Raw genomic sequence first — 24747 nt, forward strand, 5'->3', positions numbered from 1 at the left:
TCATGAAGATTAACAATTAATATACTTTCTACAGCTATAAAGTGTAGCTGTTGTAAAATGAGCTTGCAGCAGAAACACATTGCATTCATTTATTTATTTATTTATTTTTTTTTAATTCCCCCCCTGCCTACTGAATTCCTACTGCAGACCTCCATCGCAGAGATCCACGATAATAGCTTTCACTCAGCAGAATAGTTTTAAGCAGGTCCCCCATAAACAATGTATTCCACTTCAGGCTATAGAAACCACATAGCGGGGTTCAACAAACAAATCAGGTCTTTTGAACATGTGGTTTGGCTCCATGTTGTTTAAGACAGTTGGGTTAGCGGATTCCAACAGACTCTGTCCTATGTGTTCTCCAGATGGCACCGCACACTGTCTCTCACAGATTGTATAGCTCTTAGATCCTTCATAAGTTCAGATGATTCCCTGCCCCCATCCTCTCCCACTGAACTATACTAAATGATGATCATGGAGATTATGTATTGGTAATTCCTGCCAGGTCTTTAAAAGAATGCCCATGCTGTGTGCTTAATACTCAGTGGAGGGATTATGCAGACCCCTACATGTGGTGTTGTGGCTGCATACCTCCAGTCAGACTAAACCCAATCTGTTACAGATTTGGACTAAAGAAGAGAGGTGCAGCAAGCACAAGGGGGCTGGGTGGAGGTCTGTGCTGTAGTCAGGCTTTACTGTACATTCCACTTCTTCTATATCATGGAGGATCAGAGCTAAACCTCCCTTTGGAGGCAGTATTTTTATCTGTGTGTATTAGGATGTTAAAAAAAAAAAAAAGAACCTTGGCTTGTGTCGAGGCTGTGTGCTTCATAATTTTTTTTTTCTTGATTCTCCTTTTTTTCTACGTTTTCATTTTCCCTTTGTGGTTGAGGCAAACCCAAATCCCCCTTCAGTTTCCCCTTGAATGTTGGTCCAATTAAACACACATGTGGATTTTCATATTGAAGCTCATAAAAGGTAAACGCCGGCGATTTACATTACATTTACATAAGGAATGCTAAGTACCTACACATGTGAGGTGTTAATATCTTTATCAAAAGCACATGGTCATCACTATTCATTGTTCTTATTCAAGGTGTTTCTTTGAGCAACAATCTCCTGGGCATGGGTCTGTTTTCTATTTAGGATTGTAATTAGCCAATAGGTGGCATCCTTTGCACTTTTTCAAACTAAACTCAGCAAATGTTATATAGAGTGCATCAGAGGTCATGTAGGACAAGTATCTGCTATTATGTGAACTTTTTATTGCATGTGTGTAAACAATAAAGTTTGATTCATGGTCACTCCTACACAGCCCCTCATACACAGAAATGTATACACATATATAAGAGACCATTTGGCAGGAAATGCTTTTTTGTAGAGTTCAAAACTTGGCATGAATTTGTCTAGTTTAACTTTATGATGGTCGTCGAGTTCGGCCAACATGTGTAAAGTTCTGTGTGCTGTTATACAAATAATTTATTATCCTGGCTATCAGTGATAAATATATATATATATGGTTGTAGTTAAAGTGGAACTACACATATTTTTTGCTTTAAATTATCAATATAAAGTAAACTTTGACTGCACAGTGTAATGGCTATAGAATAATCACACCATTAGCATTTCGACTGGTTCCTTATAAGCCTTGTTTTCACTGTGCAATGCTGTCTGCCATCAAGTATGATCCATCCATCCATTTTCGTAACTGCTTATCCTCTTGAGGGTCGCGGGGGTGCTGCAGCCTATCCCAGCTGACACTGGGTGAGGCAGGGTACACCCTGGGCAGGTCACCAGACTATCGCAGGGCTGGCATGTAGAGACACACAACCATTCACACTCACATTTACACCTACGGACAATTTAGAGTCACCAATCAACCTGCATGTCTTTGGACTGTGGGAGGAAGCCGGAGTATCCGAAGAAAACCCACGCTGACATGGGGACAACATGCAAACTCCACACAGAAGGGTTCCCACACCTGGGATCAAACCAGTAACCCTCTTGCTGTGAGGCAACAGTGCTAACCACCACTAATATAGTTTAATTTAAGTTTAATATAGTTTAATTATATTTATTTTATCAGTGATTCTAAATTTGTATTATTGTTGCATAGCATCTTTTATAACCATTGCCGGACACATTTGGTGCCCTAGGAAAGCCTCCCCTGGATTTGGATGTCCCCCTCTGAGTCGTGTAGGGTGTGGTGTAGGTTTGCATGTAGACAGTAGGGACATGTCAATACCAATATCCTGGGAGGATCGCTTTGTCCCCATTTTAGCAGATCTGAGCTTGTATTGATTCCATTATGCACTTTAAATACCAGATGCCTCTTAGTCCAGGGCTCTGCTGGAACTGTCCTTACATTCTACATGTGCTTTTATTTATCTGTATATGTATATATGTACGCATGTATGGATTTATGCATATATATGTATATATGTGTGATGTGTATATTTTCTAACTTTTTATCTTTATATTTTTATATTTGTAAGTGTATGATGGCAAGTTGGGGCTGGGAGAAAGCACAGTTTCATTCCCATGTACTCTGTATGTGGAAATGACAATAAAGGTGAACTTGTCTTGATTCAGTACGGGACAGCACATTTTATTTTCAGCACATATTATGCCTTATCAAAAGTTTTCAGCTAGTGTCAGTATTTCACCTCCAATGAAGAGCAGCATAAACTTTCATCCAGAGAGACTCCCAAACAGGGCTCTGTGTCTGTCAGACAACCTGAGGGGGACACTACCATATGAGCAGAGCATTACCGTAATGCACGGCAGACTATAGGACAGGAAGATTTTTTTCTCGAAACATTATGACTTTACTCATTAAGTAACAAGTTTATTTTCATAATATTACAACTTATTCTTGACTTTTCAGTGAGCACAGATATTTAGATTTTGTTTTGAATGTGCATTAAGTTTCAAACATGAACAGAAATGTTGCTAAAACACATATGAACTAAAGTTTAGGGGTTTATGAATTAAATAAAATGATGTGAACAGGTTCCTCTTACACATTTAAAGAGGTCACTACAACAAACAAAAGACACGAAGGAGGATGGAAGAGTAAATCATGCTTACGTGTGTGTTAACTCAGCAGACATAACATTAAATGAGAAAAGTTGATCTGCAGAAGAATAAATATTTGAAATCAATACATTATGCCTACTGCGTTATATGACGTTATATTTTTATATTTTGAATTGTTACCTGCAGCCTGAATTTTGTGGGGTTTTTTTGCACAAATAAAGACATTTACACCATGAATTGGTGCATGAAATTTCACCAGGACATATGAAACAAAGTGTTTGTCACTCAAAACCCTCTGGGGGATGACACCCAAACTCCCATCTATGTATTCCCACCAATGTGAAATAAAACTTATGCACTTGGGATGGCGTCCTGCCTATGTCACCCATAGTAAGAACCGCCACTTTTTATATCATACAGAGTAACTTTCAAAAGTGTAATTAAATAAATCACAGTAAGCAAAGCCAGAAACTGTACAGTTAAAGGGGAATGTAATAACAAAAAAAAAGGCAGGTGGTATATACTTTAAAGACCCATAAAAGTAAGAAATCCATAAAAGCAAATCTGTAAGAGTTTTAGGAAGAGATTTGGGAAAGGATGCCAGTTTTTAACAGCACATTTCAAAATTTATGTTTGCCAATATCTTATAAAGGAGAACTTTTTTTGTATGAAAAATGGGTCTTTCCCAAATAAAACTACTACAAAAGCTGCAGTGTGTTGAGTTGAGGTTGGGGATATCACTGGTGTTCTGCTATGTCCTGCTGCACCCTAGTGGTGGAATAATGGTGAAGCTCCATCCTCTCAGAGAAGTAGGTGATTATGTACGGTTGATAGACTCGAATTAAACAGAAAGAACAACAAAAGGAAACAGGCGGTGATTTTGTAATTTAAACAATTTGCATTTATTCAGTGTTTATTTCCTTAATCCATTTTTCTTTTGCAAATATTCTGCCAGCAGGTGAAGTTTACATGGATTTAGCCTGCTAATCGTTTCATAAGAAGCACTGCTCATTAACTTACAATCAAGCAAGGTTAAAAAACAACAACAAAAAAAAAAACAATCTAAAGTATTGTTTGCTAGAAAACAACTTTTAACCATCAGCCAATGAATCAATGCTGTTATCAGTCAAACCACACACGCACCCATGCGCAAAGGGAAGCAAACACACACATGCTCGCACACACACATCTGAGTCATGTATTTGAAATACAAAACAGCAATGCACAAACAGAACCGCGGAAACTAGTGATTAGCTGTGCAGTGGAGGTATAATTGGAGCTTCTAATTACAGTATTGCCTCATTGTTCCTCTCTATCTCTAATTTACCACATTTACATCCCAGAAAAACAATAACTTTGGTTGGGATCATAATGGGTGAATGACTGGAAAGTGTTCAGCGACAGCAAAGAAATCTGTGTGGTTAAACACAAGTTATAGATGCAATAAAATAGATGAGGCCTTTGTCTTTACTCTCATAGTGTTCATATCTCTTAAACATAAGCTCTTAACATTGAGGGCGTGAATTAACAGTAAAAGCATCTACAGCAAGGACGACATTGTATGGTGCTGCATCTACATAAGCTTTATAAATGTATGCAATTTAGGTTGGCTATAAGTGCAAGCATCAAAGATATAATTACATATTAAGTGCTGGATACACCAGACACTACTTAAGCAATAACTCTTGCAAAACTGCATATAACAAAAATGTAAGAAACTTAATTACATTGCATATTTGTTGCTATAGAAACGTTTTCTTATACAAAGAAACTCAAATACAAAACAAAATCGCTGAGATGTCTAACTTTTCGCTCTAGCTGAGTAAATACTTCACAATTACCAATTACATTCCAAATTACCATATGACCTCGGATCAGCTGTCAGTTGTTATTTAAATTAGAGACACGGGGTTGGATGGTTACCCTTCTGACTGGGGTCTGATCCGCATTGCGATTGGCTACCAGCTCCTGCAGCTGCAGTGCCCCACCACCAATGAAACAGAAAGCCGGGCACACAGGGCCAGAGCAATCCACATGACCCTCCCACAGGGGCCGCAGAGAGTGGGCATCGTAGAAGGTGGCGCGACCCTTCTCAAAGTCAAGACACACACCGAGCCGGGGCGGCAGCGGGTAGGTGAGGCCTGTGGGTGAGGAGGGGCCGTTGCCGTTGGTGATGGGGTCTCGGTTACTGTTCCCATGGTTACTGTGGTGGTGGTGGTTGTTGTGCTGGGGCAGGTAGATCTTACCCATCCCCATAGTCAGGAAGCAGAATGGTGGAGCAGAGTCCAGAGCATCCTCCGCTCCACTGTCATGACCGCTGTCTGGGTCGTAGCTGGAGGGAGAGAGCAGTTTGAAAAATGAGAATGTGAACAATTATTATTGTTGAGTCATCTTCTTATTTATAACTTTTATTACATACAGTGGCAGATGAAATATTCAGATCCTTTTGTAAAGTAGCAGTGCTAATACAACTGCATTCAAAATCCTATTTAAAGGTCCAGTGTGTAGGATTAAGGGGAATACTGTAGTTCATAACCTGGAGGTCAGGCCCCCTTTAAAGGGTCAGAGGATAATTCTTAGGGGCTGTGAGATGGTTATTAATGCGTTCTGTTTTTTTTCCACTTCAGACTCTTTGGGCCTATACTGGCTGTTTACATGAAACCATCGGAAAAGTTTAGAGATGACATGTATTTCTGATGGAGCTGCTAACAACACGATTGATTGGTCCACACAAATCTACCTTTTGGCAGCCACACTTTTTGCCCTTGGAAGCTGAAAATTGGTTGGGAGTTCAAGTGTATGTGTATGAAAGTGTGTGTTAGTGTTCATGCCTGTTGACTAAAAGATTGGTTATCAGCCAAAGGACAGCTGATGAAGTATTGATACATACACCGTATGAACCTGTAGTCGAAGGGAGACATCATGGGACTACTGACAAGTGTTAAAGAAGTTGTGTGTGATTGCATGAACACATGGGATGTATGTGCATACATGGTCGCTGCTATTGCGAATTTTCAGTTTCAGTTCAAAAACAAGCTGTGTCACATTCTGTGCCTCTGTCTCTACCTTCAGCCACATTCCCACTTCCTCAAACCCATCCATTGCCATTTTCTCCCCATCCACCAGATGCCCTCTGACCTTCTCTCCTGTCCCAGGGGCTGACCTTCACGCCCACTCACTCACCTGCTTCGTATTTCCCCTTATAAGCCAAGTAGCACACTGCCAGCTTGCTAAGTTGCCTCATGGGTTTGCTTGCCAGCCTCTGTCATGTGAAATCTGTTACCTGAGACATGTAGTCTTCCTGTTTTTGAACCTTGCCTGATCTATTTGGATTTAGGATTTTTTTTGGATTGCTTGCCCAGTTTTGACCATTGGCTGGCTCGTCTATCTTCAACTCCTTGTACCTTCATCTGGTCAATAAATTTCTGAATTGCCTGCATTGTCTGCATTTGGGTACAATCCCTTTTGCCTCACACTCACCAACTGTGACAAAATTGCATTTCATCCAATCTTTTTTATGTAAAAACTTAACCTGAAAAGCAACAAGTAGCTATTACCTAAAAGTTGTAGAGTAAAAACTGGATTTTTGGAGAAATAGAAATACCCAAGAAAAATACCTCAAAACTGTAAACCATATAGAGTAAATGTACATAGTTACTCTCCATCTCAGATTACAAACTATCATTTTGTATTCCAGCTACTCACCGGGGACTGGCCATGTCCTGTGGAAGGTGAAACCACTCCTGTAGTTTAGATTCCAGTCCAACTCCCACCTGGTCAAAAAAGAAAAAGCAATCAATTTGTAATGACATAAAAACTTTTTTTCTCGTAGCAAATTTTCACATCACCGATTGATCTAGTTTTCTCTTTCCTCATTTGATTAGTGTGTGTGAACCAGAAATACAAGCATCTTTACCAGATGGTAGCACTTGCTCTGCTTCTTATTTTCAATACAATCTCAGTAACAAATAGTAGTGATCATCAGCCTCACATCTGTAATCACAGCTGGGGATCTCTTAATTTTTAACAGGGGGGACTGACACTATCCCCATCCCAGCCAATGTCTCACCCTATGATTCAGTGATTCTGGGCCGTATAAAATATTTAACTTTCTGTGCCCTCAGTTTGCATTTACATGGGTATGTTCAGAAGATGCTCTGACATTGCCACTTTTAATAATCGTCGAGGTATCATAACATATGATGAGACATACTGGTTTTGAACCGCCCGTGGGGAGGGTGAACACATAAGAGTCTATCCATTCTTGGTTAAAAGCTCTGTTTTCAATATCAACTTTTTTCTCTTCAGAAAACACCATGTCAAATTACTTTTCTCTGACTCATCTGTGTGTGTGGGTGTGTTCTGAATTGAATACTTTTTCTTTTTACTTTTAGTAGGTACTGCATCGGCCCTTATAAGGTATGTACTGGTGCATGCAGTATGCACACAGTCGGCATCTACTACTTTCTCATAACACTGTGCCCTTAACTTTGACCATGTATCTCATATATCCTTTACCTTGTATATAAAACAAAACGCTGTTCACTGAGTTCACCAGAGGCAGAGGTCAAGTTTTAACTTTTAAGTTTTCACTGCATACAGTGTAGATTGTGATATATATATATATATATTTTTAAAGATATTTTTTGGGCGTTTTAGCCTTTAATTGATAGGACAGCTTAAGCGTGAAGGGGAGAGAGAGAGAGAGAGAGAGAGAGAGAGAGAGAGAGAGAGAGAGAAGGACATGCAGCAAAGGGCCACAGGCTGGAGTCGAACCCGGGCCACTGCGGCAACAGCCTTGTACATGGGGCGCCTGCTCTACCACTAAGCCACCGATGCCCCTGATTCTGATATATTTACAACAGTTAAATTACATATGTGTTTGTCTGTCATTTTTATTTTTCGTAGTTATGTCCTTTTGTTGTTGGTGATCTTCATTATTATTCTGCTCGCTTAAACTATTAATATTCCTGTTATTACCATTCAACTGGTCATCAGTCACTTGAATGTGCTGTCAGCCATCATTGCGACTTCTGCCAACTGTCAATCAGCTGTCAATCAGTTGTCACTTAGCTGTCAACGAGTTGTCTCAAATAGCTGTCAAGCCATAATCAATGTGACGTATCTTTTGCTATGCAGAGGTCTGTAGATCAGAATAGCCAGAAAAGCATGCTGGCTTGCACACTGCAAAATGCAGTAGAGCATCCTGGTAGTTTTGGCTGCATTTGACATACTAGTACTGGGACATACCAAATCTTTTTCTGGTATTCTATATAGTATAGTAGTATGGATATTGGAACGCACAGTGTGTCACACTCACTCGGTTTGCAATGCTTATCAGAATGCAAAGATTTGACTGGCTATCATCATGTGAGATGATTTGACGTGTGGCTTTGGTTGGTGAGTTTCCTGGCTGCCAAACCAGTATTACAGATGCTGTGCCTGTTATATAAATTATTGCTTGTAGGTTTGGGTCTGGATAGGACAGTGTCTGGGTGGAGAGGGATTGCAGTTTAACAACCAACCACATAACAACCACATTTATACATACTACTCACATTGCAAAGCTGTTGAAAATCAGCAAAGTATCTCTTTAAATGTGAATATTATCTGGTTTATTTAATGCATCATGAAAATAAACTGAATATCCTCAAGTTGTGGACAAAACAGGACATTTGCGGACGTCATTTCAGGCTTTGAAACACTGATTGGCATTTTTCACCATTTTGTGACATTTTACAGACCAAACAACTAATCGATTAATTGACAATGAAAATAATTATTAGTTGCAGCCTGAGCACAGTGCACTAATAGTATGCAGTATTCATGAAATAAAATATGTAATATGTACTACTAGAATTCACTCACTTTCACTAGGTAAGACCCAGGCTCCACTGAGCATGCCCAGTAATGCCGTCCCTGTGTAATAGCCACATCCCCCACCAGAAGGTCCGAGGTCAGGTGACAGGAAGTGAGGGCGTGGTCAGCAGCCTGCAGCAGAGAGAGACCAGGGACACTGCGAGCACAGCGTTGCTCTTTACTGACCACCAACCGGTCGGCATGGAGACCCCAGCGAGAGTCCAGGTAGAAGTTGAGCACTAGGAGGAGACGGGAAGAGAGGAAACAGCAGAGAAGAGGCAAGGGAGAGGAAAATAAGTACATGTGAGGTTACAGGAAGGACAAAGGGAGAGGTGCATTCAAAACTGACATATAGGAGTTTTAGTAGCAGCAAGAGAAGCTTAGGAGGCGACAGAGGGAAAGTGGTACAGATTTACAGTCAGAAAGCAGCACTGAGAAGAGAAATGAGGAGAATACGAAGCAACTCAGAGGAGAGACGAGAGGGAGAGGAACAGAGGGCAGGCATGCACCTCCTCCCAGCAGCACTGGAAAAGAAAAGGACTCATCTATAAATTGATGACTCAGGGAGTAAAATACAGAAGGTATCACAAAGAAGCTCTGGCTGTGGGGAGTGCAGATTTTTTCAAAGGAATTACAATTTACAGAGGGAACATGTGCAATAGCAGGGAGGAAAAAACACCCTACAGGGACACAAGGAATTCACCAATCACTCAACTCAACCACTAAAAAGCCCCGGATCTGGATCCGATCCATGTTGTTAAGCCTCATGTCTTAACAAACTGCAAACCTCATCAGCGCTCAGACATATCCCGTTATAGGAGGTAGAGTGGGAGGCAGAGGAGTGAGTGGGTGTCTAGATGGGGGTGGAAGAACAGAGGATGCATGGGATGACCACAAAGAGAAAGAGGAGAAGAGTATGGGGGCTGAGAGGGGTGGTCAATAGATATGAATGCACTTCTTACGTTTGGTAGGAGGCATGTAGGTTGGCAGCGTGGAAGTAGCACAGGAGAGGATGACAAGTACAGAGCTGTGAAATGGAAATAATACATGAGAGAAAGATGAAGTAATAAAGTGAAGATGTGATGAAAGTGGAGAAAGTGGTGAAGAAAAAATTGGGAATAAAAGAAGATGGGAACGGGCAGAAAAGAAAGAGAATGAATTATTAACCGCTCATCATGGTAACCATCCCGTATGCTTTTAAATAATAGCAGGTGTGAAGAGATGAATGGCTCCTGGGTGACAGCAACTACAGCCTGCTGTGTGGATATAATGAGATTTTTTTTGTAGCTGTCACACATGTGTCACTGATTTAAATGGCTCTAAGACATTAATCAAAAATAGTAGAAAGGCATAGTTGGGTGGAGGATACAAAAGAAATGTATAAAAGACACATTCTGGACACTTAATGCAGGTGGGGATGATGCTTCTGACATCCTCTTCTTTAGCACAGAACAAGTTAAAGGAATACTTCACCCACAGAGTGACCATTGTTATAGGAGTTACTCATCCCATGTTGACTTTATGGCATACTTTCTTGGTAAACAAAGAATCCAAAAACAGAAAATCAAGGGCAAAACTATCCCTTTACAAACTCTCACACAATTCGTGCACTATAATCCAAGTCTCATTTATCCAGCTCTATCCTCAGTATAATATAAATATATTATATAAATAAAGTATATTACACATTACAAGTTATCCACATTCAAAAGAAATAAATTAATTCACAACATTACTGTCTGTACTGAGTAATGGAGTACTGATTACAAGACAGTTGTGTTTGTGTCAGAGGGCCATGAGCACAGAAAGCTCCAGTTCAATGCAGTTCATTACATATGCAGTGGTGGGCAGTATTGTACAGGCTCTACTCCAGAGAGCAGCTCTGGCCCACTGATGCTTTCACACGCAGTGGTTAACAACATGTGTTGTGATATCACCTGCTTCTGTTAATAATAGTGTGATGATATAGAGCAATTAAATGGTTTCTAAGAAATGGGATGAGCAGCCAGATAAAAGATCAAAGTCTGATAAACAATGAGACAGGAATCAGTATTTCTACTTGTAAGCTTATTATATGAAGCACAGTAGACAAATGCTGAGTTAAGCACAACAAGCAGATTGGCGTGTGAGTCAGTTGAGTGCAAATGAAGACCTATCTTCATGTTCCCAATGTGCCCATCAGCTACAACAACTGACCAGAGTGGGAGTTGCGTATAAGAAGGGGACAGTGTGTTGGCCTTGCTCTGCAGTTGTATGGCATGTAAATGGAAACACATCCAACATGCTAACAGACATTCAACAGCATCATGCTTTTCAGTAGCCTTTAGATGCCAAAGCAAAGCAGGATACATTAAAGATGCTGGAGGCATTACCCAGATGCGCCGATAACCGGCATCCTTGTATGACATATCTAAAGCCCTTTTTTGCTGGTGGCACACACTGGCAGAAGTGGCACAGTGATGACGAAATAAACATTAAATAAAGAAATAGCCCTACTTTATTTTGGATGGTAACACATAACGGGACATAGTAGATGTAATAATTTTACCTAAAATCATATTTGTAACATGCTATATGACTTTGTTACTGCTAAATATATTACTGTAACATGTTTCTTTTGTAAGCAGAAGTGTTTTAAATACTAAGGTTTTAGCAAAAACTGTAAGAATGTCAGCCTTTTTCTTAGATTCTTCTTTCTCCATGAAGACATGCAAAAAAAAAGCTTTCTTCATCCATTCAGCGTAACATGGGGTGAGTAATGCTTTGCAGATATAGTATTCCTTTAAAGGATAATCCCAGTTTAATGCTAGTTAAGTCTTATTTTCATAGATTTGGCCATCTTTCCTCACAGTAAAGATAAGATTGTAATCACAAAGGTCTTTTCTTAAGATCTGGGGAAAAAAAGTCCAATGAGGCATGTCTCTGATGAGGTCATTTCTGCGAGGGTACGATGATGTACATTTTTATGATCACCACCTCCGTAAACCTCAAAAACTCCTATCTACTATCTTGATAATGCTCAAACACACCTTATAATCTGTTTGTTCCTAAAGATCTACTCCCTAACTTTGTTATATCGCCCTCAAATTCCACAGTATTACCAAACCAGGGCAGAGTTTGACACCTTTTTACACTTTTGAGTGCAGTCTCCCTGTAGCAAAGTCAAAGTGTCTCTGTTAACTTGTTAATGGGGACAGCCAAAAAGATCTGTGTGTGCTCTTACCTGGTGCGGGCGGGGTGTGCAGGTACACCTCCTCACTGTACTCCCCGTAGCCCGCCTTGTTGCAGCCTCTCACCCGCAGCACGTACACGCTATCCATCTCCAACCTGTCAATCACAGCGCTGGTCCCACTCACTTCATCCAATCGCTGCCAGCCCCAACGAGCGGCAGCCAAACCTCCTCTGATCCCGCCTCTAGAGGCTCCTCCTGGCACCACACCCCGACGGCGATACTCAACAGAGAAGTGCCAAGCGGGTGCAGACTCTTGGGGCAGTCGCCAGCACAGGAAGAGTTGGTCGTAGGCCAGGGTGCGCTGGGTATCGATCACTGGAGCCAGGGGAGCTGAGACAAACATGGTTTTAATGTACATGAATAACCAAAATTCAGGAGTTAACCATGTTATAATTGTACTAATACCTTCACCTCCATTACTGGCTAACATTCACTTACGAATATTTTATGGTATATCTGCTTCATTCAGGCCCGCATGAAGTGCGCCAGGCTTTGAAGCCAGTTTTCATAGTGGCCAAACAGTAGAATTACTACTTCGAACTCATCACATGATGCCACTGGGCCCAAAAAGATTTTTTAAGTGCAGACTTCCCTCTGCTCAGCCGAGGGAAGTCTTTAGTGCGCTTGCTCCATGGGCCCAATGACATGATGTGGAAGCAGTGCTGATCATGGTAATGTGGTAATTTTAGATACGGCAGATGAACAACTTTGGCTTCATGCGCCACTGAGCAACTTTCATAGAAATAAACAGTGTCCCTCCGCCCTTATCGCGTTCCCCTCCACTATCTCCACTCCAACCCTTTCCGTTCCTCCCATAACTCCCCTTCTCACCCTGGATGAAGTTCAACTCTGTCAGGAGTTTGAGTTCTTTGGAGACGTCCAGCTGGAAGTGTCTGAAGGATGGATCAGCAGCCAGAGAAAAATGCTGCAGATTCTCAATTGCTGTGCTGAACCTGGTGCAGTAAAAAGACAAGGGAAAGAAACGTTAGGGGAATAAAGGGGGGAGCAGCGTTTACAGGATGCCTCCATCTAGATGGGTGGGAGGGTTAGGCAGACTGATAAGGAAAGACGGGGGGGTGCATGATTATTCTGCCCAGTTCAGACCACAGATTTGCGACAAGATGAGCTTACACTTGCAATAACTTGCAACGCGCCGGTCTGCGGCTTCTGAAAACCTGCCATTTTACACCAATGTGACGAGATGAGACGGTGTATTGTTTCCATAGCAACATCTGTACGTCTGCTCTGATTTCCAGTTTTTAGCAGGTTTATTTTGAAGCTGAATACAATTTGTAGCTCATTAAATATGAATAAGGACAGAAACAGTGAGATACTCAAGTTGGCAAAAACATAATAAAACAACCTGAACTTCAGATGGATTGTATTCACAATTAATATGCCACAATAATTATAAATTACCAGCACAGATTATCAGTCAATAAATATATATATATGTGTGTGTGACTATTGTCAGAGAATGCCGCAGCAAGCAAACACGCCATCTGTGGACAGTTTGTAGCTTACTTGGCCAGCTGTCTTAGATATAAGTCAATTTTTGGTTGAAACAGGTGACATGCAACTTGACAAGCTTAGTTACAGGTGACACCATCAGCCATCTTGAGTCGAGCTTGAGCTGAGACCTGCCAGTTCACACTGCTGCAACTTTCCTCTGCGTTGTTCTAAAATGGTTTCATCTTGTCACAAACATTTGGTCTGAAATGGGCTTTATACAACAAATCTGCAATCAAATGTGCGATCTGTCAGTAGTTTCAGACTGAAATACTGTGTTTCTGTCACTCAGCACCGAGCCCATTCAAATCTACTGATGCTGGGATGAAAAAATGTTGGTTTATCTGTAGAAAAAATAGTGAAGTAATTTCCTGAAACAACTGGGCACTGTAGTTTTTAGCAAATGTTACTTAAACAGAAGTAAAGTGTACATTTCTTGGGGGCTATATTCAGATGCGGATTAATACACATTTGGTGAAACCTGTTCTCATGACAAAAAGTCCCACAAGCAAACTAAGCAAGACAGGCAGAACAACGATAAGATCAATGAGGTCTCTAATAGAGCTCAATGTCAAAGATAAACAATAGGCAAACCTGTTATGAGTCTGGCGAGCAGCCTGCACAAAGCAGGGTTGGTCGGTTTCTTTCAACAGCTCCTGGGTAAACGCCATGAGCCCTGCATGTTCCATCAAACCCCGTCTCTCCGCCACTTGAGCAGCCAACGCCTCGCCTCGTTTTTTTCGCGCTGCCTCCAGAGCCTGGGTGAGCGAAGCGTGACGCTCAGCGAGAGCAGCCGTCAGATCCCTGATGCTCTGAGCCAGCTGCTCTCTGGCCGACACACTATTTACCTGGTGATAAAAAACACAGACAGACAACTTCAAACATTTGTAAACATCCAGCTGATGCTAGCCTGTAAGTAAGTTGAATCAGAAGGCCTTTCATCCAAACAGTTTTTCCGCAACATTCAAAGTACAATAATGAAAATGAGCCTGTGTCTTTGCATGTCTCAGATTCCAATAAGAGTAACATAATGGACAGATTACTGCTGTGCACTCCATAACATTAGGATATATTACAGTTTGTCAGCTGGTTTGTACTAATTTCTTTATCTGCACAGAATAAATCTTAAAAAATGCGGCTTTAACCTTACAAACACATTTAAACCTCTGCAAACATCTCCGATACTCAACAAGACTTGTTCTACATGGCTGCACCTTGTTACAGTACGAACAGACAGTACTGTGTAAAAGTTGGATGCTGAGGTAGACTGTTGTAGCTCTTTATGGAATGAGTCAGATCGCTTTAATCGGACGTAAAAAAAAAAATTTGTTTTTTAAGCCACACAGTTACGTCACACGCACTTGTCAACTTTAAGTCAACTTTCCACAGTTGTGAGTTTACAAAGTAAAGTGTGAACAAACATGAGTTGGCTGTCTGTCAAGGAAGCTGCTAAAAAATGATAATGAAAAGAAAATCAACGGACAGAAACCTCAACAGTTTTATGGTTTTTAGTTGCTGACTGGTGTTAATTCCATGTTCAGCGACATTTTGTCAGCCCAAAGTATTAATCACCTCAGTCTGAGTGATGGAACTCTCCAGCTGGGTAATCTGAGCCAGAACTGTGTCCTGGTTGGACAGAATGTAGTTCATCTCCTTCGTAATCTTTTCCTGTCAAACAAACAGCAGAAACACAACATACACACAATGAGCGCCAGGCGGCTTAATTGTTACGCACAGCCTCTACATTACTACACCACTCTATGCTGCTTGTCTCTGATACACTGAAAGCTGCTTTTTAACATTTTGAAATAAGGCATGTTTTCAATGTCACTGCATCAGTTCACTATATAAAATATCAAAGTGTAGCACAGCAATTAAACTTTAAGTGCTACAGAAGCAAATATCAAACATGTATACTGCTGAATAAACACAATCTAATTAAAAAATTGAGATATTGTCTTTTACTAACATAAAACGATAATTGTAAATAATGTAAACCCACTAATGTATGTAAGATTTTGGTTTAAAAAATGATCATTTGTATGTTGGGATTTAAAGGCCCAGTGTTTAGGATTTAGGGGGATGCACTGGCAGAAATATCTACGGAGGGAGCTGATTCTTGTCCATTGAGATCGGTATAGTCCTACAGTAGCTCAGAATGGACAAACCAAACGGTGGCCACTGTAGTTTGCAGCCCCTCTGTAATGGGCAGCATAAAAATAAAAAAAACACTGATTATTTTTAAAATGTGAAACTGCTTTTTTCAGTGTTTTTGCCACTTTAAATCACTGGGTCTGTGTGTTTTGGAGAGGAGGAGACCTCTGTGGATAATTCAGCTCCCTCTTAAAAAATCCCTGAACGATGAGCACTGAAGGAATTCTGACCTGGAGAAGTTTCAGCTGTGATCTGCAATCCTCACCACTAGATGACACTAAACCCCCCAAAATCTTACACACTATTCCTTTAAATTTTAAGTGTGCCTTGGAGAGCTAATCTGTGTATTGAACCTTTCATTTTGAAGAACATTTAGAGAAACCCAGTCAGATTCAGAGTCGTACCTTCAGGGCTTGGTATGCGTGGGCCACTGGCAGGATTTTGTGTCCGGTGTGGATGCGACGCAGTTTGCAGAGAGGGCAGAGCAGCCGCTGACAGGACCTACAATAAAACTGTAGCTTTTCCTGGTCATGTTCTGGGCAGGTCAGAACCTGAGGACAAGAGCCAAATTAAATAGATATAGATCTTGAATAATGTGGCCCAGACCTGATCTAAGAATATCAGAATCGCAATGTTAGTTTTGCATACAAGGACCACTGTCTAATGATAAACCCTTTAAAGGGCTTTACAGGTTGAAACAAATGTTTTTTTATGTTAAATGCATATTTTCCAAAGCTTTATTGATCAGTTTTAAGCCATTAGCTGGGAAGAAAATGGACCAAATACATCTATTAACAGCTTTATACATTAAACACTTAAAAGTTAATTCACATCTATAAGTACACTTTCTTAATAGCTTACTGTTTTTTACAGCTGCATTAGAGAGTGAGATATTCATGAATATTTATTAAAACATTACTAACATTTATAAGTGCATTATTAACTCATAGAAAGGATCACAACACAATCAAGGAAATGTTTTCACAACCTAGCAACCTCAAAGTTGTTTTATAATTGGCTTATAATAACTACTAACTAAAACAATACCTGTATTCAATCCTTTTTTACCCAGATATAAAAAAAAGACTATTTGCATGGAAAATCCTAAATCCTAAAGATGCCACCAAAATATTCAAAAGTAGGCTATACTACACAACACACCTGTGACATCTGATAAAAGTAAATGCACAAAATGTGGAGGGATTATTTCAGACGAGGTATACCGTTGGTAACTGCATCATGTTAAGGGTACTGATGTACGGTTACAGGTATTGTACCTTTTTAAAAATTCAAATTAACAAGGCATGACTACTTAATTTACAAATGGTCATTTACTGTGTGAGGTATTCCTTTAATCTTTGTAAATATAATATGGTGAAGTTTGCAATATCTTATTATTACATTTGTAAATAGAAAGTTTCCCAATGTCTCACCTTTGGTCTGAAGTTGAGTGTAGGCTGGATATGTTCGTGTTGTGCCCGTGGCGTCCCCCACGGGTGATACAGCTTGAAACACTCATTACAAAAATTGGCCCTGCAGTCAGCGCAGCCCTTGGTGGCCTCCAGAGCTTGAGGAGGCTTACAAAACTGACACATGACAGCCACACTGCCCAGACTTACTGTGTGTCTGTACCTGGAGGGGGTGTGGAGGGAATCATGGACAAGAGCAAAATTCTAATCAGATACAAATGACTTTTGTGAAAACTTCTAAAATGAGAGGGTAAAAGGCCAGTTGTGAGAGAGTGAGACAAAGAGTATTGAATAAGTGATAAATTGAGCACAAAGCCACTGGACTATGGAGGCACACAGTCAGCTGTAGTAGCTACAGTGTGTTGCAGTGCACACTCTGCAGGATTCTTCAACAGCTTAGTTGCTGCTGCAATCAAAATTGGACATGTTCCCACACCTTCTGTTCCTTCTGTGTGTGTGTGTGTGTGTGTGTGTGTGTGTGTGTGTGTGTGTGTGTGTGTGTGTTTGTGTGTGTGTGAGTGTGGTACCTACCTCTCCACTATACGCTCCAGGGTGAGGTTGCGCAGACATTCAGTGAGGCCCTTCTCTCCCAGCTCCACATCTCGGCCACAGGGGACACAAGGGAACATCATTACCAGAGGTGGGCCCTCCTTGCGGCGTCGCCCTGGATACGTCCCATATCCTGGAGACCGGGGCATAGATGGCGACGGTGGGTGGGGACCTAAAACCAAGAAGAAAAGCCAGTTACGAACAGAGGGAGACAGAAAACAGAAGGATCTCTTCTCCTAACATAAATACTGCATGGTGAAATCAATGGGAGGTTTAGGAGTAATCACATAATTTATATGTCAAAATGAAATCCAAAACACTCACATCAAAAAGCCTCCAAGCGATCTTTAAAGAAGAATCTTTTATCCACACAAAACATAGATATCCCCCTCGACAGATTAAATTGATAGCATCTATTGAATTAAAGAAGTATTCCAAACCTGCCCGCAGCACGCGGTCAATAGGTCGCTGCTCTGCTTTGGGCGTAGGCCTTCGGGCCTGACGAGGTGAGCGCGTGTTGGGTGTGGAGGCTGGGGAGTTTGGCTCCGGGGGAAGATCTGGAGGCGGGTAGCCATTTGCCACTAAGACCTCTGATGCGCACATGAGGCAGACACTGTGCTGGCATGGCAGGACCACGGGCTGTTTGACTATGTCCTTACACACAGGGCAATGCAGCTCATGCTCCAGGCTCTTCATGTTAGACTGTCAGAAGCAGAGAAGTGAGGGGTTATGATCTGCACATGAAAGAGTATGTAATACACAGAGAGGAATAACTGGAAAAGCTCAGTGTTTGTGAACATGAGTTACTCTTCCTCAAACAATAAAGTATGTCATATCATACCATATCGGATCGGATCGGATCGTATCGTATCGTATCGTATCGTATCATATCGTATCGTAAGCCTGAAACCAGAGAAGCCTCAAACTTGTGATGCCATCAAGTGTAAAGTCTGGAGCTGCTTAACAGAAAATGACTGGAAGCCTGATTTTGTGGACTCATAGAATGTTTGTTTTCTTTTTTATTCCCAGACGAGCTATATTCTAATGTAATTTTTGCAGTTCTGAAACAGAAAATATACCCACATACTCAGAACATCCCCCTGGCTGCTCCCAGTGCCAACTAGAACCTCTTTCTCAATTCATTGTCTACAGAGCAGCTTCAGATTTTGTATCCTATCTCATCACCAATTTGAGTTTTAGCACTCCAGTTTTTGGAGTAGTTCATTTTTACTAATATTTTTGGACTGTCTTAGACCATAGGAATGACTTGTGAATTTTGAAAGTGGGCATAGTTCCCCTTTAAGGTGATTAAAGAAAAGTAAAACAGGTAGGCAGATAGGCAATAGGCTTCCAAGACCTTACCTTTTTTATTTATTTATTTTTTTTTTTTGGAAAACCTTTTTTTCATTTCAAAAATTGCCAAAACTTTGCTTTCAAATGTCACATTTTGTCTGAGTACAAGTAATCGTACAAGACCAGATCTAAAATTTGAAGCATTTTAATTGCTAATTGACACTATATTCATGTGGTGTCGAATGATCAAAAATTTTGGGACATGATTTTCCAAGTTGACATTATGTTACACAGAAACATTGCAGATTAAAGTAAATGTTTGGTTGGTATAAAAAAAAAAAATAAAAAAAAACATTTTGATTAATTAATTTAGGTATTGTATATCAATTTTTGCACACATGTATTGCAATATCGCATTAGGTTGTAACCGTTAGTTGTTGTCCATGTAGAGTGACCTACATTAAACAGAAAAGTTATTTATTTACATTAACCCTAATAACAAGTCAGATAAAGCAATATTGTTGTGGTTTAAGGGGATGTATTGGTGCAGCAACAGGTCTGGCATAAAATGACTTTGTAGGCTAATATAAAGCTTCACCATACTTGGATAGCGACATGAATCTTAACCTTATATGCTCTGAGCATTAAAATAGGGAGCATGTGAATGCAGCATAAATCAGAAAATATCTGATAAGAGCATAAGTGAGAAAGATTATGAATCTGTCTGAAGCCAGTTTTCTGTACTTGAAAGTTTTTGATACCAGTGTTATGGACACATTTCAGTCTGTACCACGGAGGAGGTACAGCATCATAGAAGATAAGGAGACTGAACTGAAAGAGAGAGAGACATGTGACATAAGGCATCATTCTTGTTAAATATATATAAAGACCAGACATTAATTATTCAACCATTGCACAGAGTGCATCCCTTATATTGCTGCCCTGCATATGAACATGGGCTCTTTAGCCAGAAGTCTCATTATGCTTTTGTAATACCAGGAGACGGCACTGTCTCCTAGATATTATATTTACATACAACCAATATGAAACAGCAAATATAGTTTGAGGGAAATGTGATGCTGAGCAAATTATGTTTTCTGTTAAAACATCATGTTGCTAATTAACAAATCTGGCAAGTTGCGAAATGTTGATTCTGAACGTCTCAGCAAAGTGTTCACTGACAATGTATTTCACAACCTTTCAATACAGTATCCACTTGACTACATTATTATTCTTTTTATTAAAATGTAACCAAAAATTTCGATCTTTCCCCGACCTTACCCAAAGTGCTTTTGATGCCCAAACCTAAGACAGTGAAAACCCAAGGTTCTGGTATTAAGGTCAAACGTGTTCTCATCCATACTCATCAGCTACTGTCACTTTGAGGTCCACTGACAAAACGGCTGTATTTGAGGACTCAGGAGTGAGAATGGGCCGGCTCTTTATACTATGGTCATTGCCCACAGTGTCAGAAACAGCCGATGCCCAGCAGCACGCATCATACCGCTGCAAAGGGTGTCTCTGTGCGTCAGGCTGCAAGGTCCTGCAATTTGTACGTCTGTCTTCTTCCACAACCACCTCCTTCCAAAGCACATACTGAACATGTATGTAGTGATTCTGATTATGTTGCCGGATCAGCTCAATCAAGAAAGCAGTTTAGTAACATAGAAACATAAATTCTAGGAGAGGGTAGCATGAGGTGGTCCAGCATTTTTCTATCTTCAAGTCATGTTTTATACCCAGCACTTTAGGGGTACATGGTACAGAGTGGAACAGAACATAAAATACAGTGCATCATTTGCACATTTAAAGTGTTCAGCAAACATTTTACTTTTCAGGTCATTTAATCCATGTCACCACACCGTCTATAGTTTATTGGATTTGTTTCTTTGTATTTCGAGGAGTGCTACACTAGAATACTTCTGTGCTGAACCAGCACCTTCAGTGTAACTACTGTGGTCAGTGCTGGGGATGGTGGGGGTGTGTGAGAAAGCTGCACCTCTGGGGCCGTTAGTGTGTCATAGTCCTGCTCAAGGACATGGATTCGACAGAAAAGGACACACTGGCTGTTGCAGGAACCCGCACAGACTTCACAGCTACAGTCAGTCTGACCTCATAAATAATGACACAGCTGAAGGGACCTGTTTCTTTATCCATTTTCCTGTGTGTGATAATTACTCTCTTTACACTCTATATTATTTTACTAGTATATTAGTTTACTAGTATGGCCTGCTTTCTCTTGCTTTACAGATGCCCTTGACACACAACCTCAACTTACACCCCAAACTGTTGCAGGGCTAGCGGCAGTACGTCTCCATCACTGACACTGTGGTTTAACTTCAAAACCAGGACAAGACCAACTGACTGATTGTGCTGCATAGGGGGTTTGGGGATTTTGTCACTGTGATGTGATGAGATGCAGCATTGCCATGGCTCGTCACAGCACACCAGAAACCACTGTTCAAATCACAGATTATAGGGATGTGGATGCAGCATCAATAGGGATACTGTACAGTGGATCACATAGAACAAATCCCTGCATGCCCACTTCGTTTTAAGAAGGCTAGAGACATTAAAGGGATAGTTCAGATTTTTTGAAGTGGGCATATATGGGGCACTTATCCATAGTATTATAGTAGTATTAAACAGTAGATGTCAGTTGACACGCCTCCAGTTTGGAGAAGCAGGCAGGAGTCTGATGTGGAAGCTAAGCAATGTACTGCTGTGGAGGGGTCAGCAATATTTTAACCATCTAAAGAAAGTCCCACCCAAAAAAATCAGTATCAGTTCTAGTGTACACTATATTCATATATATTTAATGCTTTACCTTAATGTCAGACAGTGATTTCTAAAGGGATAATGATGCTGTTGCATCGCTCTCTTCAAAGCCAGACTACACTGAGGAAAAACAGTAATTTAACATTGCTGAACACGTAGCTGCTGGTCTACTGCTGCCTCAATCAGTGAGTTAGTAAGTTTTATTGTGGGACTTTGGCGTTTAAAAATGGTTAGATCGGATTCACCAAAGTCGCAGAATAACGCAAACTATCTAACTGCTTGAAGCGGCAGTGGACCAGCAGCTCCCGTGTTCAACGAACGGGCTGTCTGGTGGACAGGTTAAGTGGTGAAAATACTCTAAATATAGTGTACACTTAAACTGATATTGATTTTTTTTGTGTGTCTTTCAGTGTCTTAAATACATTTCGTTCTGACTCCCATCCACAGCAGTGCATTGCCTCGCTTTAGTGGCGCACCGACTGACTGTATGTAATATACTGGCTATGGATAAGTACCCCATACACCCACACTTCAAATCATGTAAACTATCCCTTTAACATTAGAATACACCCAGTGAACTGTCTTCTGCTGTGGCACAGCCATACCACTTGGACAAAATATACAGCACTGCAGTAACACCAGAACCAGTAGAAATAAAAATGTGTTATTTATGATTATGATATAGTTGCTAATGATTGTTTCAGACAGCAGTGCATGGTTGCCTGTCATGCTGTAGTTTGTTTATATAGAATTTCTTTATCAATACATTTGGGGACATTTTTAGCATTTCTGAATACTGTAGGGGATGTGTCGTTGCCCCCCTTACAATACATCATAATTACTGCCTTGGATGAAAGGAAGATGATCCCAGCTACCAGCTAGGCTGCAGCGATGGAAAAAAACTACCAGCTCCATGCTGAAGCGTTACATTGGTTTAAATGGATGAATCAAAATAACCTACTTTCTCTCTCAGTCCACTTCAGTGTCTCTGTGTCATTCTCCAATGTCAACTCCGGCCTGCCTTTCTCTCCTCGTCTAGCAATTCAGCCAATCGCAATTACAGGCTATTGCAATCTCAGCAGGCGACGCACTGTGGGTCTGTTGGATTCATCTCCAATTGATAGTGTGCGCTGCTAATGCTGAGCCCGGCGCGGTGAAGGCGTAAAACAGGCGATGCGACAGCGCATCCTTACCTTCACCTGGAACCTAGGCGCCATGGCAGTAGACTACGTGTATATTTCCAGCATCAGGACAGCGATGCCTCTTGAAAAGAGGGGAGGGGTTTGATGCATCACATCGCGAGCAATGAGCCCTCCGCACCGGTGAGATGGAGTCAATGGCGGCCGGCTCAACAGCACCAAAGGATGCTGTGCGTTATTTCCTGACCTGTCTTAATGTGGTATATGCTCTCTAACACGTGCACGATTCCACCATGGTCTGTTGTAACCATCTTTGCAAACGTGTTCAACCTTATGACGGCCGATGCTACAAGCAGCATCCACACACACTTCTTTTTTCCCCTTGCCTCAGCAGCAGCCGGAGCTCCTGCATCCCGTCTCCATGGAAACGACCATCCCGTGGCCCCCCCAAAAAAGAAACGTGTCCTTTCAGCCTGCACCCATACCGTTTTGTCATTCGATAATGTTTGAAACATCATCGTCTCTAATTATAGACAGAGCAGATTTTCTTCCAGTTGTGAGGAGAGTCTGGTGCACCGAGGACCTCCATTAACGTCGCTTGCAGCATCAAGGAAACATAACGAACGATACAGCTGAGACTCTGGGGTATTTTAGCCTATTTTAACAATTAATTTAGTTTATTTCAACAACAGTAGTCCTGGGTGCAGAAAACATATGAGGGCCTTTTTCACAGAAACGGTGAAACATGGAGGCGAGACGTCCAAGGCGTCAATTCGATTCTCCATTTAAACATACAGGCTGTTCTCGAATAAGATTTTTTTAATGACCCTAGTTCGACAAAAAAAAAAACAAAAAACATCCAGACATACACACATACACAAATATATACTCACACTGATACGAACCAATGCTTCCATCGTTGATGTGGCTGTTTTTAGATCCATCTCTGCCATTTTAAGAAAAAAGCTACCTCCTGGTTTCATCATCTGGATATAAACCGTGATGTATCTAGGCCATACACCCGATGGTACATATCCAAAACTCTGCTGGAAATTAAAATCTTTGCCGGTTTACCGTGTGGTATGCTGAATTCTTCCTCTTTTATGGTTTTTCAAAAGACACTCGATCTGGACATTTTTACGCACGTGAAACAAAAGCCAAGGCTGAAGAGCATCACCGTCTGAATATATACATTTAAAAAAAATGAAGACACCGATTTCTAAATTTGTTGTTAACGTTAGTGTATATCCCCACTAACAGATGCCTGTGGCTTTATTCCTCACCCAGACATCCCGCCCCCCACCCTTCCCATCCCGCACCGGATGCCTTCAAATGATGGCACACAGTAGGGTGGATGGCTTGATGTCATAGGAGGGGAAAGAACGGTCTGAATTTAAGCTGTAATTATAATATATAAATATTTTGTCAGGGATATATCTCCCTAATATTCAGATATGCTCAAAATTTGCTATACAGGTTGACAGGTTTTTATTGATCAGGATACTTTATTATGTGTTTCTTTTTTCCATCCATTACAAGTGATGAAGAATTATGATGCAGATATTACCTTATAGAAAAAATGACAATACTTTTTTTAACTTACTTAACAAAAAGCATGACATTATTTGTTTTTCATGAATGGTTAACTAACATCAATGAATAGAGTGACGTTTTAATTGTGTTAACTGTAAACACAGAGTGTCATTGGGATTACCTGTGATGTTCTGTC

General features: G+C 40.8%; 1 protein-coding gene across 4 annotated transcripts; it reads right to left on the bottom strand.

Moving 5' to 3' along the window:
• Positions 1–3914: 3914 nt before the first annotated feature.
• On the bottom strand, positions 3915–24345 carry trim46b (tripartite motif containing 46b). Of its 4 annotated transcripts, none has more exons than XM_033636677.2 (12): positions 23912–24345; positions 18249–18510; positions 17791–17980; positions 17224–17422; positions 16195–16341; positions 15209–15304; positions 14231–14484; positions 12959–13080; positions 12119–12457; positions 8905–9134; positions 6742–6809; positions 3915–5368 (listed from the first exon to the last, which is right to left on the bottom strand). In XM_033636677.2, the coding sequence occupies exons 1-12, from the start codon at positions 24002–24004 to the stop codon at positions 4918–4920; spliced, it is 2451 nt and encodes an 816-aa protein (XP_033492568.1). In that variant the 5' UTR covers positions 24005–24345; the 3' UTR covers positions 3915–4917. The 4 variants fall into 4 exon arrangements, with proteins under 4 accessions (XP_033492568.1, XP_033492570.1, XP_033492571.1 ...); XM_033636679.2 differs by having other exon boundaries at positions 23924–24328; XM_033636680.2 differs by lacking the exon at positions 23912–24345 and adding an exon at positions 23073–23392.
• Between the last annotated feature and the right edge of the window lie 402 nt (positions 24346–24747).

Source organism: Epinephelus lanceolatus, chromosome 16 (genome assembly GCF_041903045.1).
Source record: "Epinephelus lanceolatus isolate andai-2023 chromosome 16, ASM4190304v1, whole genome shotgun sequence".
NCBI classification, from domain to species: domain Eukaryota; kingdom Metazoa; phylum Chordata; class Actinopteri; order Perciformes; family Serranidae; genus Epinephelus; species Epinephelus lanceolatus.